General features: G+C 41.4%; 1 protein-coding gene across 1 annotated transcript; it reads left to right on the forward strand.

Moving 5' to 3' along the window:
• Positions 1-1,856: 1,856 nt before the first annotated feature.
• On the forward strand, positions 1,857-15,206 carry LOC113013651 (uncharacterized). The gene is made up of 9 exons (XM_026154725.2): positions 1,857-2,015; positions 4,033-4,126; positions 4,265-4,439; positions 5,372-5,517; positions 11,326-11,502; positions 11,711-11,827; positions 11,970-12,056; positions 13,907-14,054; positions 14,272-15,206. The coding sequence occupies exons 1-9, from the start codon at positions 2,002-2,004 to the stop codon at positions 14,289-14,291; spliced, it is 978 nt and encodes a 325-aa protein (XP_026010510.1). The 5' UTR covers positions 1,857-2,001; the 3' UTR covers positions 14,292-15,206.
• Positions 15,207-15,530: the final 324 nt, after the last annotated feature.

Below are 15,530 nucleotides of genomic sequence, written 5' to 3' on the forward strand. Positions count from 1 at the left end.
TCATGAGTTAGAGGTCGTAGTATCTTGCTGGATGTGCTTACCAGTTCATCATTACTTTAAGAACTGACGATCAGTCAGTCCAGAAAATTACTAAAACTTTGAATGTGTCCCCAAGTGCAGTCAACCATCAAGCCCTACAATGAAACTGGCTCACATGAGGACTGCCCCAGGAAAGGAAGACCAAGAGTCACCTCCGCTGCTGAGGATAAATTCATCTGAGTCACCAGCCTTAGAAAAATCGCATGTTAACAGCACCTCAGATTTAGAGCCCAGATAAATGCCACACATAGTCAGAGTAGAGACACATCTCTACATCCACTGTTCAGAGGAGACTGCACGAATCAGGCCTTTATGGTCAAATAGCTGCTAAGAAACCACTACTAATTCCCTTTCATGCTCCTGCACTAATTGAAGGGTGTTTCTCACAAAGTGCAAGGCAATATGTCTGTGAAGGTCCTCAGTCATTCAGGTCACTGTAGTCTAAGGAGCTTGGAAAGAAAAGTGTCTGGACTTCTTTGAGTTTCCTTGAAGACGTTTCACCTCTCATACGAGAAACGTCTTCAGTTCTAAGAGCAATTGATGGAGAGTCCAAGATTTTTAAATCCTATTGGGAGTGTCCCTAAGAAGGTCATGGACCCCTGATTAATCCTATGCCTAATCACATGAGCGAAGGTGTGAAACTGGGTGTGGGTCACAATCAGCCAAGGTTTTGGGTGAAACCTAGCCCCACCCTATCATATTATTTACTTAGGTCAAATGGCCCAGGATGTGAGTGGGTGTTAAAGCGTCTGGCGAGGGATCTCAAATCTGGATTATAGATGGCAGACAGTTGGTGCCGTAAGCCACCCCCTCTGTTCAAAGATGGTCGCTCACAATGGCCATTCACACCTGTGTTCTCTGTCCAAAATGTGAACATTGGCATCTTGACAGGGCAAGACTTAGACTAAGTCTTAGAAAACCACTTCTAATTAAAAGCAACAAGCAGAATAGATTTGTGTGGGCTGAAAAACACAAGGAATAGACATTAGACCAGTGGAAATCTGTGCTTTGGTCTGATGAGTCCAAATTTGATATCTCTGGTTCCACCTGCCATGTCAAAAAAGGTGAACAGTTGGTCTCTACATGCATGGTTCCCACCGTGAAGCATGGAGGAGGAGGAGGTGTGGGGGTGCTTTGTTGGTGGCACTGTTGTGGATTTATTCAAAATCGAAGGCACACTGCAGCGGTATGCCACCCCATCACATTTTGTGTTTAGTTGGACCATCATTTATTTTTCAACAGGACAATGACCCCAAACACACCTCCAGGTTCTGTAAGGGCTATTTGACCAAGAATGAGAGTGATGGAGTGCTGTGCCAGATCTCCTGGCCTCCTCAGTCACCTGATCTAAACCCTGTCGAGATGGTTTGGGATGAGAAGAACCGCAGAGTGAAGGCAAAAGGGCCAACAGGTGCCCAGCATCTCTGGGAACTCCTCCATAACTGTTGGAAAACCATTTCAGGTGACAACCTCATGAGGCTCATCGAGAGAATGGCAAAGCAGTAATCAAAGCAAAGGGTGGCTATTTTGAAGAATCTAAAATATAAAACATGTTTTGAGTTATTTTGCACTTTTTTGTTTACTACATAATTCTAAATATGTTCATTCATAGTTTTGATGCCTTCAATAAGAATCTGCAATGTAAAAATAAAGAAAAAGCATTTAATGAGAAGATGTGTCCAAGCTTTTGACAAGCAGAGTATATAAATTATTAAAATATATATTTAATTCATAAAACATGAAAATGTGAATATCAATCTGTGCAAGCCTCTTTGTGGTCCACGAGGGGGCAGCATCACTTTCGCGCTGCAACAAATGAAGCAGTAGAAGAAGAATTTAGCCAGGCTACTGTTCCCGTTGTTTACACTGCAAAATGTGAAACTGAAGTTGTGTGGGCTGGAGGTGGAGACGAACTGAAAAGGTTTCGGGAATGTAAGCTGCTGCGCTGTAGTCCGCCAGGAAATGGACGAGATAAGGTGAGCAGCTTAATTCGTGCATTTAACTGTAAAAGTTACTTTTTATTTCTCTCTCTGTTAGTCACCGAGCTTTTGTGTCGTGATAAAATGTAATCAGACAGCTGGTACATGTACACCTTATTATCTCGTTATAACCGGACACACCCATTAACATCAATAAACGGGTTATTTATTGTTATTTATAACTGTGAGTCTTCACCTGACAAGCTTTATATGGAGTCTGAGCTAATGTAGAGGCTTTATGGTTCAACAAGTCTTCTGTATGTGGAGGACTGAACCTGGCACGGACGACTGTAACCTCTGTAGAAATATGAATAAAGTCATATTTATGCAAGCCAAATAAAACAAAGACAAACGACCAGAGGAACAAAACAGGAAAGACACATTAATGCTTAAAACGTATTTTGCATTCAGTCTTTTTAGTTGCCCCAACTAAGGGGCACGATTCATGTTCAGGTAAATTACTAGTTTTGCAATCCTCAACTGTAGAAATTCTTGGTAAGTCACGTGGTTATGATCAACTGTCTACAAGATGGTGTTTCTAGACAGTTTCCCAACCAATGGAGTAATTTCACCTGGCTGGGAAATATCTGTCTTTGTATTAACTGTTTAAGAACCTATATAAGCAGTAACAATAAGGACTTCTGCATTTTTATCTGTATATTTTTAATTGGGACAATGTAAGTACTTAAATATAAAATATTTCTTCAGCACCTTTCAAGATAAAACCAAATGCAAATCTAAAATTTTTTTCGCTGCATTTTGTAAGCGACCCTTGAGTTTACAGATCTGAAGCTCAGAGGGAGAGACTTCCAGAGTCTGGGGGCCACTGCTGCAAAAGCTCTGCCTCGTATAGTTTTCAGCCTGGCATGATGCACAACCAGTTGGCCCTGATGACATGACCTCAAGGCCCTGCTGGGGATGCATGAATGTAAACTGAAATGTAAAAGGAGAAAAGTTAGACAGATGTATTAAAGAGAAACAAGATAAAACCACCTCAGTGCTGGCAATTCTGGTTATCGATTGGCCATCTTTTTAACTGATATTTAAAAATATTGTATGTATTCTGTGTAGTTTGGTTTTCTATTTACCCTAATAGTATGGTAATGACTAAAAGGTGGAGGATCCAAATTATGTGAAAATTTATAACACATGTTTAACACATGAATATTTGTCTTATTTATAAATTTTCACATAATTTGGATACTTGGATTTTCAAAGCCACGTAAGCTGTGCTTCTGTAAAATTAAACAGTAGTGATAACAATAATGCTATTCTATTAAATATTTCCAATCTTCTGTTATATAAAGACTGTAATAGTTTTAAAGTATTAAAGCCAGACTGTGACCGTGTAGTAATACAATAATTAATATCAATTAAAAAATCACGGATGTTTGGTAGAACATTTCAGTTTCATTATTACTGTATGCATATATAACAACATCATCAGCAAAGAGTATTAGCTCCAGAACAAGCCAATCAATATCACGACAAAGCATGTTATAGACACGCCGGTCCACTGTGTCCATTTCAAATTTTCTTCTTCAAAATGTGAAAAGCACATGCATGCACAAGTTGCAGTGGGAGATAATACATTTAAATCCAAGGGGTGTGTTTGTCGTCTCCTGGGGTCCCTTTTTATAGACCTCAGCATTTGCTGAAGTAAGGTGCTGCAAACATATTTATTTTATGATCCGGTCGTCTGATAAGAAAACCTTTGATATTTTGTAGGAGGAAATGCACAAGTAGACACAGCTTTCACTGTGACACCGAGCAATCATTAATGTTGTTATCGAAACCAGTGACACATTCAAATGTTTGCTGTGATAAATATCTGTTATGTTTGTCCTCCTCTGTGGGATGTTTTCTGTATTTGAATGTGCAGCATGTAACAGGAAGAAGGATCCCGGCTTATTTAGAGTTTCTCTTTTTATCAGTGAGCAGTGCTTTTTTTAAGTTTAGTGACCTGAATGAATATCATCTTCTGCAGTTATGTAAAATTTGTTTACTTTCTCAGTCCTCTGTTGGGCAACCAGCCACATGGCTCGGACCTTCCGTCTCCGAACCTGAGGCCGAGACACCAGGAACTGATCCTGACACCATGTGGCCCGGTGAGATACTGGTGCTGCCGTGCCGGGAAGCGAAGCACATGTTTTCATTCCTGTCGTGCTTTGATTGTGATTTTTTTTGTTGTTGTTGTGGCTATCACAGGTTGTCTCACATTCTTTGTCCTTTCCATGCTGTTGCAGATAAAGCGCTGGTCGGAGCTGCCGCGCCTGCTGCAGGTCTATTTCTGCTTCGCCATACTGTCTCTGCTGGCGCTGCTCGGCCTCACCGTGTCCAGCCTCTACAAGCAGCACACGGACACGGACGTGTCCGATGAGGACAACTTCACTGTGTCGCTGATCCAGCTAGTTGGAATAGGTGAGTTTGTTGAGGGCAAGAAAAAAAAAGACATTTGCAGCATTCATCATCACCCCCACCGCCTCCTTTTAAAAAGCAGAAGTTCTTCTGTTGCAATCATATGATGAAAACTTCAGTGGAAGGAGCCAGTTCCAGTGGCTTATGTGTTCAGTGAGGATTTATGTCAACTGAGCTAGCTTTATTTCCTCATAGCTCAGGTTTACAGCTCGCTGAAGCATTTCCCATAAAAATGACTTGAGCTGCACTCTCTACCTGCCCTGTAGAGATTTGAGGAAATGGTGACTTTTGCTTAACCTCCTATGACCTTTCATCCACATATGTGGACATCACATTTTGGGTTATTTAGACCACAATACTCAATTTTGCTCTACAAGGGCCTGATATCCACTTACAAGGACATTATACTGCTACTGGTCTATCAAAATTTTAAACGAATATCCTCATATGTGGCTCTCATTTTTCTTAGAAACAAAAATCAGGTTAAAAAACATCAGGTAATTCTTTGTTTTTACTTTCATCAGGTCCGAATCAGCACAAATATCAAAGAGAAATTAAAAATACATGCTGTGGAAGAGTTTGGGTCTTAGGAGGTTAAAGTCGCTTTCGAAGCGTCATTTCCAACAAACACTGGGATGCTGTGAAAAACCGAAATAAAAGCAAAATGCAATGATTAGCAAATAAATTGTGGAGCTTAGTGCAGAGTAAACGTTACCTCTGAGGAGATGTTTGATGAACAGAGTAGCAAAGTAACTGATTTTGTTCATGATCATTAACATTTTTTACACAGAGCTTCATTAAAAGCTTTGTATCGTATACTTATATCCTTAAGCTATATGATTGAGAAACGGTGTGCACACACAGTACAAATACTTCATCTTTATTCAAAGTGCTTGTCCTGCATGTGAGCTCTGCCTGTTGTCTGGCCCCTGCAGTGTTCTGCATCTACTACATCATCCGCGGCGTGCTGCAGGAAAACCGACAGGAGCTGGTGGCGTTCGTGCTCAGCGTGCTGGTAGTGATGATTCGGTCGGTGGTCAACTTCTCCGTGCTGGGTACGAAAGGCCAACAGGAGCTGCTGGTGAGGAGTTTGGAGGGAATCGTGAATATTTCTCGTGCAAAAAGCAAATAGAACTTTGACTGATTTGGATTTGCAGAACAAAACCAGAAAAGATACTAATGTTAATATGAGCAATGTGAGAAAATGTAAAAAAAAACAACACGGTAAAACATCTTTAGCACGACAGAAGTATATTAAACTTCAAGATATTCCATAAGTCCTGCGTGACTGACCGATGGCTGCAAAAATGAGACAGTTGTTGTAGTTTTCGCTCTGTACACCACCACAGTGGATTTTAAATCAAACAGTTAACATGCCTGTGATTGAAGTGCAGACTTCATTCAGCTTTCTTTTCACAAAATATTTAATTAACTGTAAGAAATTACAGCCAGTTTTATACAGTTTTCTATTTTAAGAGGCCCAGCAGTGATTGGACAAACAAACATAATTTGAGATATATATGTTTTATGTCTTTTGACTTCCTGAAGTCTGAACCCACGAGCATCACCAAATGCAGATGTTCTTCCCAGTCTTCACTGCAGCTCCCTCCCATTGCTAGTTGCTGTGAGTCTCTTTGCCTTCAGTTTTGTTTTCAGTAACCGAAAACGTGCTCGGAGAGAGCTGTTCCAGCCAAGCACGCTGGGTTGAGATCAGGTGACTGACTTGTTCATTCAATAATGTCTCGTTTCTTTTCCTTGAGAAACTCTTGGGTTGATTTAGCAGTTTTGCAGCATTTGGTTGAATCTCAGCAGAGAGCACAGCCCTGTACACTTTTCCATTAATCGTACTCCTTGTGTCAGTAGTCATCAATAAACAGAAATACATGCCCACACTATGTTTGACAGGTAATTTGGTACGCTTCAGATCATAAGTGGTTTCTCTCCTTCTCCACACTTTTCTCTTCCCATCATATTTTCATCTGTCCAAAGTGTCTTTTAGATGTTTTCTTGCAACGTCTAATCTCACTTTCTTATTCTAGAGTGTAACCAGTGGTTTGCACTTTTCACAGTGATATCTTCTTGAGCGTGTGGCTTGCTTTGAGGTTATGAAGTTATTTTTAAACTCTAAGGAAAAATTTGCGATCATCCACTCTAGTTGTCTTCGGTGGTTGCTCAGAGTTAGCCCGATTGTTGATTAGGACACACCAAACGTTTTTGCTGTTTTTCTGAAAGCTTCCTTTGATTTTTCAGCCTAAAGATGGCCTCCTTCTGCTCCTATCAACTAGGCCTGTGCGATATGATGAGATATATCGGATGACGATATGAAAACATCTGTCAAATTATACGTTATTGTTTGTTTTGTGGTGTTGCAAAATACACTGTTTACAGCAATGTGTCTGTGAAGGTTCTCAGTCATCCAGGTCATCGTAGTCAAAGGAGCTTGCAAAGAAAAGCGTCTGGACTTCTTTAAGTTGCTTGAAGACGTTTCACCTCTCATCCGAGAAGCTTCTTCAGTTCTAAGGTCAAATGGTGGAGAGTCCCAGATATACACCTAGTGGGAGTATCCCCCCACAGAGGGACAAAAGGAACCCCTGATGATCCTCTAATCGCCTGAGCCAAGGTGTGAAACTGGGTGTGGGTCCCAATCAGCCAGAGTTTCGGGTGAGTTCATTGTGAAACCTGGCCCCACCTTATCATGCGAATTCCTGAGATCAGATGGCCCAGGATGTGAGTGGGCGTTAAGGCGTCTGGGAAGGGATCTCAAAACTGGATTATAGATGGCAGAGAGTTGGTGTCGTAAACCACCGCCTGTGTTCAACGATGGTCGCTCACAGTGGACATAGATGGCTTCTTTTACTCCTCTTTCAAACCATCTGTCCTCTCTGTCCAAAATGTGAACATTGGCATCCTCGAAAGAGTGTCCTTTATCCTTAAGATGCAGATGGACTGCTGAGTCTTGTCCTGTGGAGGTGGCTCTTCTGTGTTGTGCCATGCGCTTGTGAAGTGGCTGTTTGGTCTCTCCAATGTAGAGGTCTGGGCATTCCTCGCTGCACTGTACAGCATACGCCACATTGTTAAGTCTGTGTTTTGGCGTTTTGTCTTTCGGGTGAACCAGTTTTTGCCTGAGCGTGTTGCTGGGTCTGAAATGCACCGGGATGTCATGCTTGGAGAAAACTCTCCTGACTCTCCTCAGAAATGTCTTGTTTACAGCAATATTTTTTCATCGTTTTGATGGTCACTGTAGTGGCTATATTCATTTCTTAAAGTTCTCTCTTTCTCTTATATTTTATATAACCACACTAAGGATGGACGGACAAGCACCTGTTTTTATGCGTTGTGGTTAGCAACAACGTAAAACTATCGCGTGTCCGCTTGTTTATGTTCCATATAAACCTTTTACAATAAAGCTCAAGATCCTGTTGAGACTTTTCAAAATAAACTGAATCACGTGAAAGAGCAGATTATTTACGGATGAGAAGTAAAAAAGAGCCGCCAGGTGCTAAAATATAAACCTTAGACTCAAACGTTAGAACAGGCTTTTCCCCGCATCACGCCGTGTAATAAATACTCACAAAGAAAACAGCGGCCGTTACAACTCATGTCTAAAAATGTATAGTTTCATGCATCGGTTAAAACACTAGACTCCAGCTACATGACGCGCAGCTGGAAACACTGCCCACAAGACGAGCTGCCCGAGATTCACAGAATTTACAGAACATGTTACATTTTTGTGATTTATATCGTTATCGGGATGATAGAATTCTTATATCGGGATATGAGATTTTGGTCATATCGCACAGCCCTAGTATAGCCAGTAAAAATGAGGCAGAATACGTTAGCTCCAAACAGAAGGACTGTTCAAAACAAATCGAGGACCTTATTCCTAAATGAGGGGCTACCCCTGTAGCACGGACATGGTTTGGTTATGAAAGTATGACACGGACCAGAAAACTGTACTATGCAAATTCTGCCGCAAACCAGTCCCCAGCACAGACTCAACCACGACAAACCTCGACTACTACGCAAGAATCACGAGAAAGAGTGTGAAGAGAGCTTATGGATGAGAAGCAAAAAATAGCCGTCAGCTGCTCTAAATAAACCTTAGACTCAAACGTTAGAACAGGCTTTTCCTCGCAGCAGTTTCATGCATCGGTCAAAACACTCGACTCCAGGTACACCACTCCCAGCTGAAAACACTTGACACAAGTGGGGTTGCCAGAGATTCACAGAATATACAGAAAAAGCCCTATTTTGTGATATATATGTATATATGTTCTAAGGATGAGAAATGTCTTTTATCGGGATATGAGATTTTGGTCATATCAACATGCTTTCAGGCCTCATATTGAGAGATTTCCACAGGGAAATTCACCAAACACAAGTTAAACACTTGGAATGAACTCCTGGGCCCTGTTTCAGGAAGCCGGTTTAGTGCAAACTCTGAGTAAGTAAACCCTGAGTTAACGAAAACTCTGGGTTTTCGGTTTCACAAAGCGAGTTTAGATGAATTCTGAGTGAGTTACTATGACGACACACTCCGTGAAGCTAACCTGCCCCCTAGCAGGTTTACTTCAACTAACCTTGACTTTCTCCGCCTCTTTGTCAGAAACCTGACTGTAGGAAGTGTCAGACATGGCTTGCTCCTTCCTTGAAGAGCCAGTAGATGTTGAAGCCCAAATTCTCCGCAGAGCTCTCCACCAGGAGAGAGTGATTAGAGCACGTTCGGACATTTTATCATTTCCTGATGATTTCCTGTGTGAACGTTACCGTTTTTCAGCACAATCTATAATTCATTTGAATAACATCCTCAGGCCTAATATTGCTCATGTGACACATCGCGGACATCCTCTCAGTTCTGTACATATTATTTGTATTGCACTTCGGTTTTTTGCAAACGGGAGCTTTCTGTATAATATTGGTGACGCTGAGCACGTTTCCAAGGCTACCGTCTGTCGGGCAGTCAGGAATGTTACAGTTGCACTGAAACGTCTCCTGCACTCGTTTGTGGTGTTCCCCGGTCATAGACCCACAAGATTTATCAAAGAGGGATGCCACAAAATTGCAGGTATCAGGATGACCAAAACTTAATTCATGATGTGGTGATACTTGAACTACTACTTAAATTTTACATTTATTCTCACGGTTCCCAGGCGTGATTGGCTGTATAGATGGCACTCACATTCCAATCAGGAGCAATGTGAACAGGAAGTCTTTCCACAGCATTAATGTACAGGTACATAGTTCCCTGTAGCATTTCAAACTAACAAATTATGTCATTATAGTAATGGATGCTAATTTGTGTTCTCTGCACTGTGAAGATCATATGTGATGCTGCCAACATTATCACAAATGTGGAAGCCAACTGCTCAGCCTCTGTGAGTGGTGGTGGTGGAGGACCCCCACCTGTTTTTCGGGCCTCCGCTTTTTTTCTGTTGGCTATAACGGGCCACATTTGAGCATACAGAGTAAGCAAATATGTACTTGTAATGTGCTCAGATAATTGCAATAAGTGCTTACAGAGGGGAAATTAATGTAGCCTCTAACTGCAATTGATTTACATCGGACAAACAGACCAAGCACTATGGCTCATAATACAATTACACCTTACCTGTTTGGACTATATTTTTATATTTCATTTTTACTTGCTGCCAGGAACGTTTGGGGCCTGTTGGGTTGCACCTGCGCTCAAATCACATCACGAAATAAAATGTATGAAATAAAAAATAAAATAAAATATAATAAAATAACGTGTTAAATGGGTGGAAATCCCTAGATCAATGTTTAAATTAACACTCACGCATTGACTCTGTCGGCTATGTTTTGCCATGCATGCTCCCTTTCTTTTGCAGCTGAGGCTGTGTTACTTTTTTTCCGCGGAATTTGCATGTTATCGGCATATGCTGCCATCAGAATTTTGGCCTCAAGCGCTGTAAGATACATTGACCGCGCCTTCTTTCCCTCCGTCTCCATGGTGACTCGCTTAATCTGTGCTCCACTAATCAGGGCTTTATGTATCCTCGTGCGCGCCCTTAACTCGGGGTTAAAGCAACTCCGCGTTGATTGAACTAATTGTTATCAGCCTTTCTGAAACCGAATATTCCGAGTTGGACAGTTCGGGGTTACTCAACCCTGAGTATCGTTTTTCACTCTGAGTTTTCTAAACCGGCTTCCTGAAATAGGGCCCAGAGCTTTTATCTGCTCAGTTTAATTTTCCAGGTAGTTTTGACTCCTTCAATTAAAGCTGAAAGTCTGCTCTTCAAACATGCTTGATTGGACAATTTAAAATCCACTGCCATGGTGTACAAAAGAAAAAGGAAATCAAATTTGTGCCGTCATCCAAAATCCTTCTGGACCCGACTGTGTATACGTCAGCTCTGAATAGTGTCATCGTTGCTTCCTGCTGCTGCTGTTAAGACACGAAAGGAAACAAAATAAACAAAACAGGTGTCAGCAGGCATCGTGAACGATTACTTCCCGTTTAGATGATTCTCAGTTCCACCACTTGATGTCACTGTGACTGTATGTGTGAATGAGTGATCCAACGAGTGAATGTTGAGACTACATGTTGATGGTTATTGCTGTGTGTTGGTGTTTGCTGAACATACATAAAAGCTAAGGTGGTAAACCTGTTACAGCTCCACCAGTGTTCTGTTTAAAAGCATGCAAAGCCCCAGGAAGAGCAGTTCATATCACAGACAGTCTACATGCAGCTGAGTGTTGAGTTACTGAATAATGCCACATTTCTGCAAACTGAACCATCTTTTTTACTGGCGGGTGACTGATATGAATGATAGAGAATAATTTGATGTAATAACTGCCTTTAATTTTTCACCGTGCACAAACCTGAAGCACAAACTGAGTGAACAGCGGCGATCTGTTTGTGTGGCAGGTGCGTTTCGTGTGCATCGTCACCCTGGGCGTCGTGCACATCTTTTGCACCACGCTGCTCATCCGGAGACCGAACATGATGGCGTTCCGTGTGGGCGGAGCCTTGGAGTGCCTTCAAGAGCAGTATTTCCTGCTAAACCTGTGTTTCTCCATGGTGACCTTTGACCTGCAGGCTCAGGTACACGCACGTTCTCCTTTTGTTTTTTACAGTGGAAATTTTTGGCATTTCACGCGCGCAGCATGTCGCCCTGCACGTCGCCCTGCACGTGCTCCTCGTCATATGCTTTTTTTCCTTGGTGTTCAGCGTCCAACAGTGAGGTGAGTTTGTTTTTAACAGAGCTGATGAGCGGCTTCGTGACGTTGTGCTGTTGGTGTGACCTTTTCAGTTGTGCCTGTGTGCCCTGATCTTAACAACGAGCCTGGCGGCGACTGGTGCCAACAACATAATCGTGGGTGTCGGAGTGTTCTGGGCCATCCTGACTACAGTTGTGGGCGCTGTTGCGGTGAGACCTTTTTATACATCCTCTGGTCACACCAGAGAGTCACAAGCGACAATAAACCAAAAAGGACAAGAAACATAGATGCACTTTAAACAGTCACAAGCTGAAGAGCAGCCAATTGTAACCACTTGTTTTTGTTTTTTAGGTTTTAAAGGAAAAGAAAGTTTTGGTTTGGATCTTTATGGCGCAGAACGTTCCTCAGGTGGCATTCTTTGTGTATCTGATGTACACGGTAGGCTGAGATTTCCCTCATTTATTCAGATATTTTATTTAACTACACATTTTGTTGTTCCGTTTGTGTGAGTGTGCTTTATGAAGTGAGTCTTCCTAATAATAATCCTGCTTAGGAATGACTGTCCCAAAGTACGTCACACAACTCGCACTTCAAATATGACCGACCGGTGCCTTTGTTGGGGGCTATCTTTCTATTGAGGATCAATACACATTTTATCATATCTGTGAGAATTTATAATTTGAAAATTGTGCCAGTGTGACTCAGTGATGAGTTTTTTGGGACAATGTGGAAAATGTAAATAAAAACCAAATCCAATGACTTGCAAATCTCATGAACTTTATTTACAATAAAACAGGAAAGTTTGGACCTGGACAGCAAAAGTCTGTAAAAGTAAGTGGCACTAAAAAGAAACAGCTGGAGGAACATTTTGAAACTAATTAGGTTAATTTTCAACAGGTCAGTAACTTGATTGGGTATAAAAAGATATTCTTAGCGAGGCAGCGTTTCTCAGGAGTAAAGATGTGCAAAGAAATTGTATCTACAAGTTATTAAACAATTTCAGAATAATTTTCTGCTATGTAAAATTGTAAAGATTTGGAACATCTCACATCTACGGAACATAAAATCATCAAAATATTCAAAGAATTTGGAGAAATCTCTGTGCGCAAGGGACAAGGACTAAATCTTCGTCCGTCAGGCAGCACTGCATTAGAAACAGGTGCGATGCTAGCATGGAAATCACTGCAGGGGCTCAGGAGCAATTACAGAAAACTGTGAACACATCCACAAATGTGAACTTGATCCAGAAGGGCCACTATCTTCTCCTCGCCAAAGCTCATTTAAAATGGACTTATGCTCCCATCAAGGCAAGAGATTTTTCAGGGAAGGCCTTGGATATTTCAGCATAGTAGAAGAGTCTGGGTGCGGTAGTGACTTTCCTGCAGTCCAGGTTGTTCCCCAGTTTGGTACACGATGAAATAAAAAAATACAACTAAAAAGACCCACAACTGTGGAGGTGTTGTTAAAAGAAGAGGGGATGCTGTAGAGTAAAACACGGCTCTGTCCCAGCGATTTTAAGACGTGTCGCTGCTGTCAAATTCAAAATGATTTCATTTTCTCAGTTCAAACATCAAATATGATTTTTCTATTATGGGATTACGAGATTTGCAAATCACTGGATGTTTTTTAATTTACATTTTACACACTATCCAAAATTTGTTGGTGCTGGGCTGTAAAAGTCCTTGTAGTTTCATAGACTGTATATATCAGATGGCAGAGCCACTGATGTCACCTGTTAGTTTGCTGGCTACCTTTTTGAAGCCTCAAGGTTCAAATCTGGACATGACAATCAATGGATGATAGTAGATGTAAAGCTTGGGTAGCGGAGTGCACTGTATTATTAAATGGGATGCTAACATGGCTAGCATAACAGGTGACATCTTATACAGTCTTTCTGTCACTACGAAAGTCACTCAAAGCAGAGATTTCCTTTCACAGTGAGTCCTGCACAGCAACACAGTGGAAACAGCTATAAACCTTTTTTATTCCAAGACTTCAAATCCGTTTATTTGTGCTGTGAAGTTGGGCATTTGCTCATCAGGGAGTGATGTAGGTGCAGTAATAAATGCAGTTAGCGTAGCACTTGAATAGTTACTTTCCAGTGTTTTTCAGTATTTCCAGTAGACCCCCCAAAAAGCACTTTCTGACACGATTGCTGCTCACATCACAGAGGACAGCGCCTCTGTGATGTGAGGATGACGCCGCATGTTGTCGTTCCCTTCTTTGGCTGAGCCGTGCACTCAGATACAGGCGCCTGCGGGGAAACAATGATTTTGCTTTAATCGCAGGTGGCAGAGAAATGGTTCCAGGACACTACGTACACAGTGGAGGCAGCTGCTATAACCGGGGCTTTGATTTCACTGGTGATCAAAGTGGTTTTATTCTGGGGCCTCATCAGACTGGTACACAGCTTTGGACAAGGCCTGAGAGAGAGAAGTGAGTTTACTGCTTCAGTCCCTTAAGAGTTACTTTGAGCACAACACTAAACACACACTGCATCTGCAGAACACCGAGTTAGCAGTTTCTGTTTCTTCCTAAATACCCTGAATTTGTTTGTTCGAGATGTTGATTGTAAGAAAACCAGAGTTTTCCTGAATCTGCCAAACTTGAGCATCAGAATACTGAAACCCTTGTTTTTTATTGCTCTTCACAGTGTTTGCACATAACAGGTGATAAAACATCAGGACCAAGGAAACAGCTGCACGCTGTGGGCTTAAAGCACCGTGCTGCTGACCGCGAAGCTCACATTTGTATTCAGCATCAAGTGTGCCAAAATCATCACTCAGCATTGTTTTATTTTTCCATGTTCTGTATACTGTAAGAATGTTAATGTGTTTCTGGCTTCAGCGGCGTCCCTGTTTACAGAATTTAAATGAATTCTCAGGGGGTTTTTGGGTTTTTTTTTTTTTTTTTTTTATTTCAGTCAACAACAACAACACCAACAGATTATAATTTTACATAAAAGTACTCAAACAGTAACCGAAAAAGGAATCTGATCATATCAGATGCAAACATCTGATATGATCAGTCTGTACCTGAATACGTGCATGCATCATGACGTGCGATGCAGCTCTCTGTATTTAAGTCCTCACTATCCAGGTTGTGCCAACACTTTTATATTAGTGCATTACGTGTATTAGCTAAGCATGGCTCACTGAGTCTATGAGCTCCATTGTTTTTACCCCTGCTGAGCGTACGCTCTGTCGCTCTCTGTGGCACGACTAAAATATTTCCTTTGAATGTCGCCACGCAGGTAGATTGTTCTGGTATCCTGTCAACATGCGTTTGTAAACCAGCTTCATATAATCGTTTTTACACCAATATGCATTTTAACACCTAAATCGAGTTTTGTAGCGTTGCCAACATCCTCCACTTTTTAAAAAATGTGATTTCTTCCTGTAAATTGTATTCACAGTTATGACTGATTTAAGTTTGCTTTTTAAAATTAGAAATGTGTAAATTAACTCGTGCAGTCGACCACCACGACTAGCCGTGTTTTTATTGACATATTTTTTAAACTGTCTGCTGCACTTTCATGCGCTCCTGTTTTTTTCATCCAAAGTTCTTAATAAAGTATTTTAACAAAAACTTTGACATTTTGATTTACTGATCTTTTTGGGACATGCAGCTCTGTGCAAGTCTCGATCCACTCCTCATATTTTGCTTTCAGTGAGCCAGACGTTGTTGTACTTCTCCAAAGGGAGGGAGTGTGTAATCCTTCTGTTTGTCCGTCTGTTCGTTAGCAGTGTATCGCCCAGTTTTCAATATATCATTTTCAAATTTTGTGTGATGGTACATACCAATAACAGCTCGAGCTGATTTAATTTAGGGTCAAGTTCAAGGTCAGACCAAAAGTGAAAATCACTAATAACTTTATATTACCCACAATTCTTAGTGGATTGTTTTCAAACT

This window comes from Astatotilapia calliptera, chromosome 20 (genome assembly GCF_964374335.1).
Source record: "Astatotilapia calliptera chromosome 20, fAstCal68.1, whole genome shotgun sequence".
Taxonomy (NCBI): Eukaryota; Metazoa; Chordata; class Actinopteri; order Cichliformes; family Cichlidae; genus Astatotilapia; species Astatotilapia calliptera.

Bases quoted from the DNA above. Each gene is read 5' to 3' on its own strand.
- LOC113013651 (XM_026154725.2), top strand. The intron at 4,440-5,371 runs GTGAGTTTGTTG...TGGCCCCTGCAG, and splicing joins GATCCAGCTAGTTGGAATAG to TGTTCTGCATCTACTACATC. The intron at 12,057-13,906 runs GTAGGCTGAGAT...CTTTAATCGCAG, and splicing joins TTGTGTATCTGATGTACACG to GTGGCAGAGAAATGGTTCCA.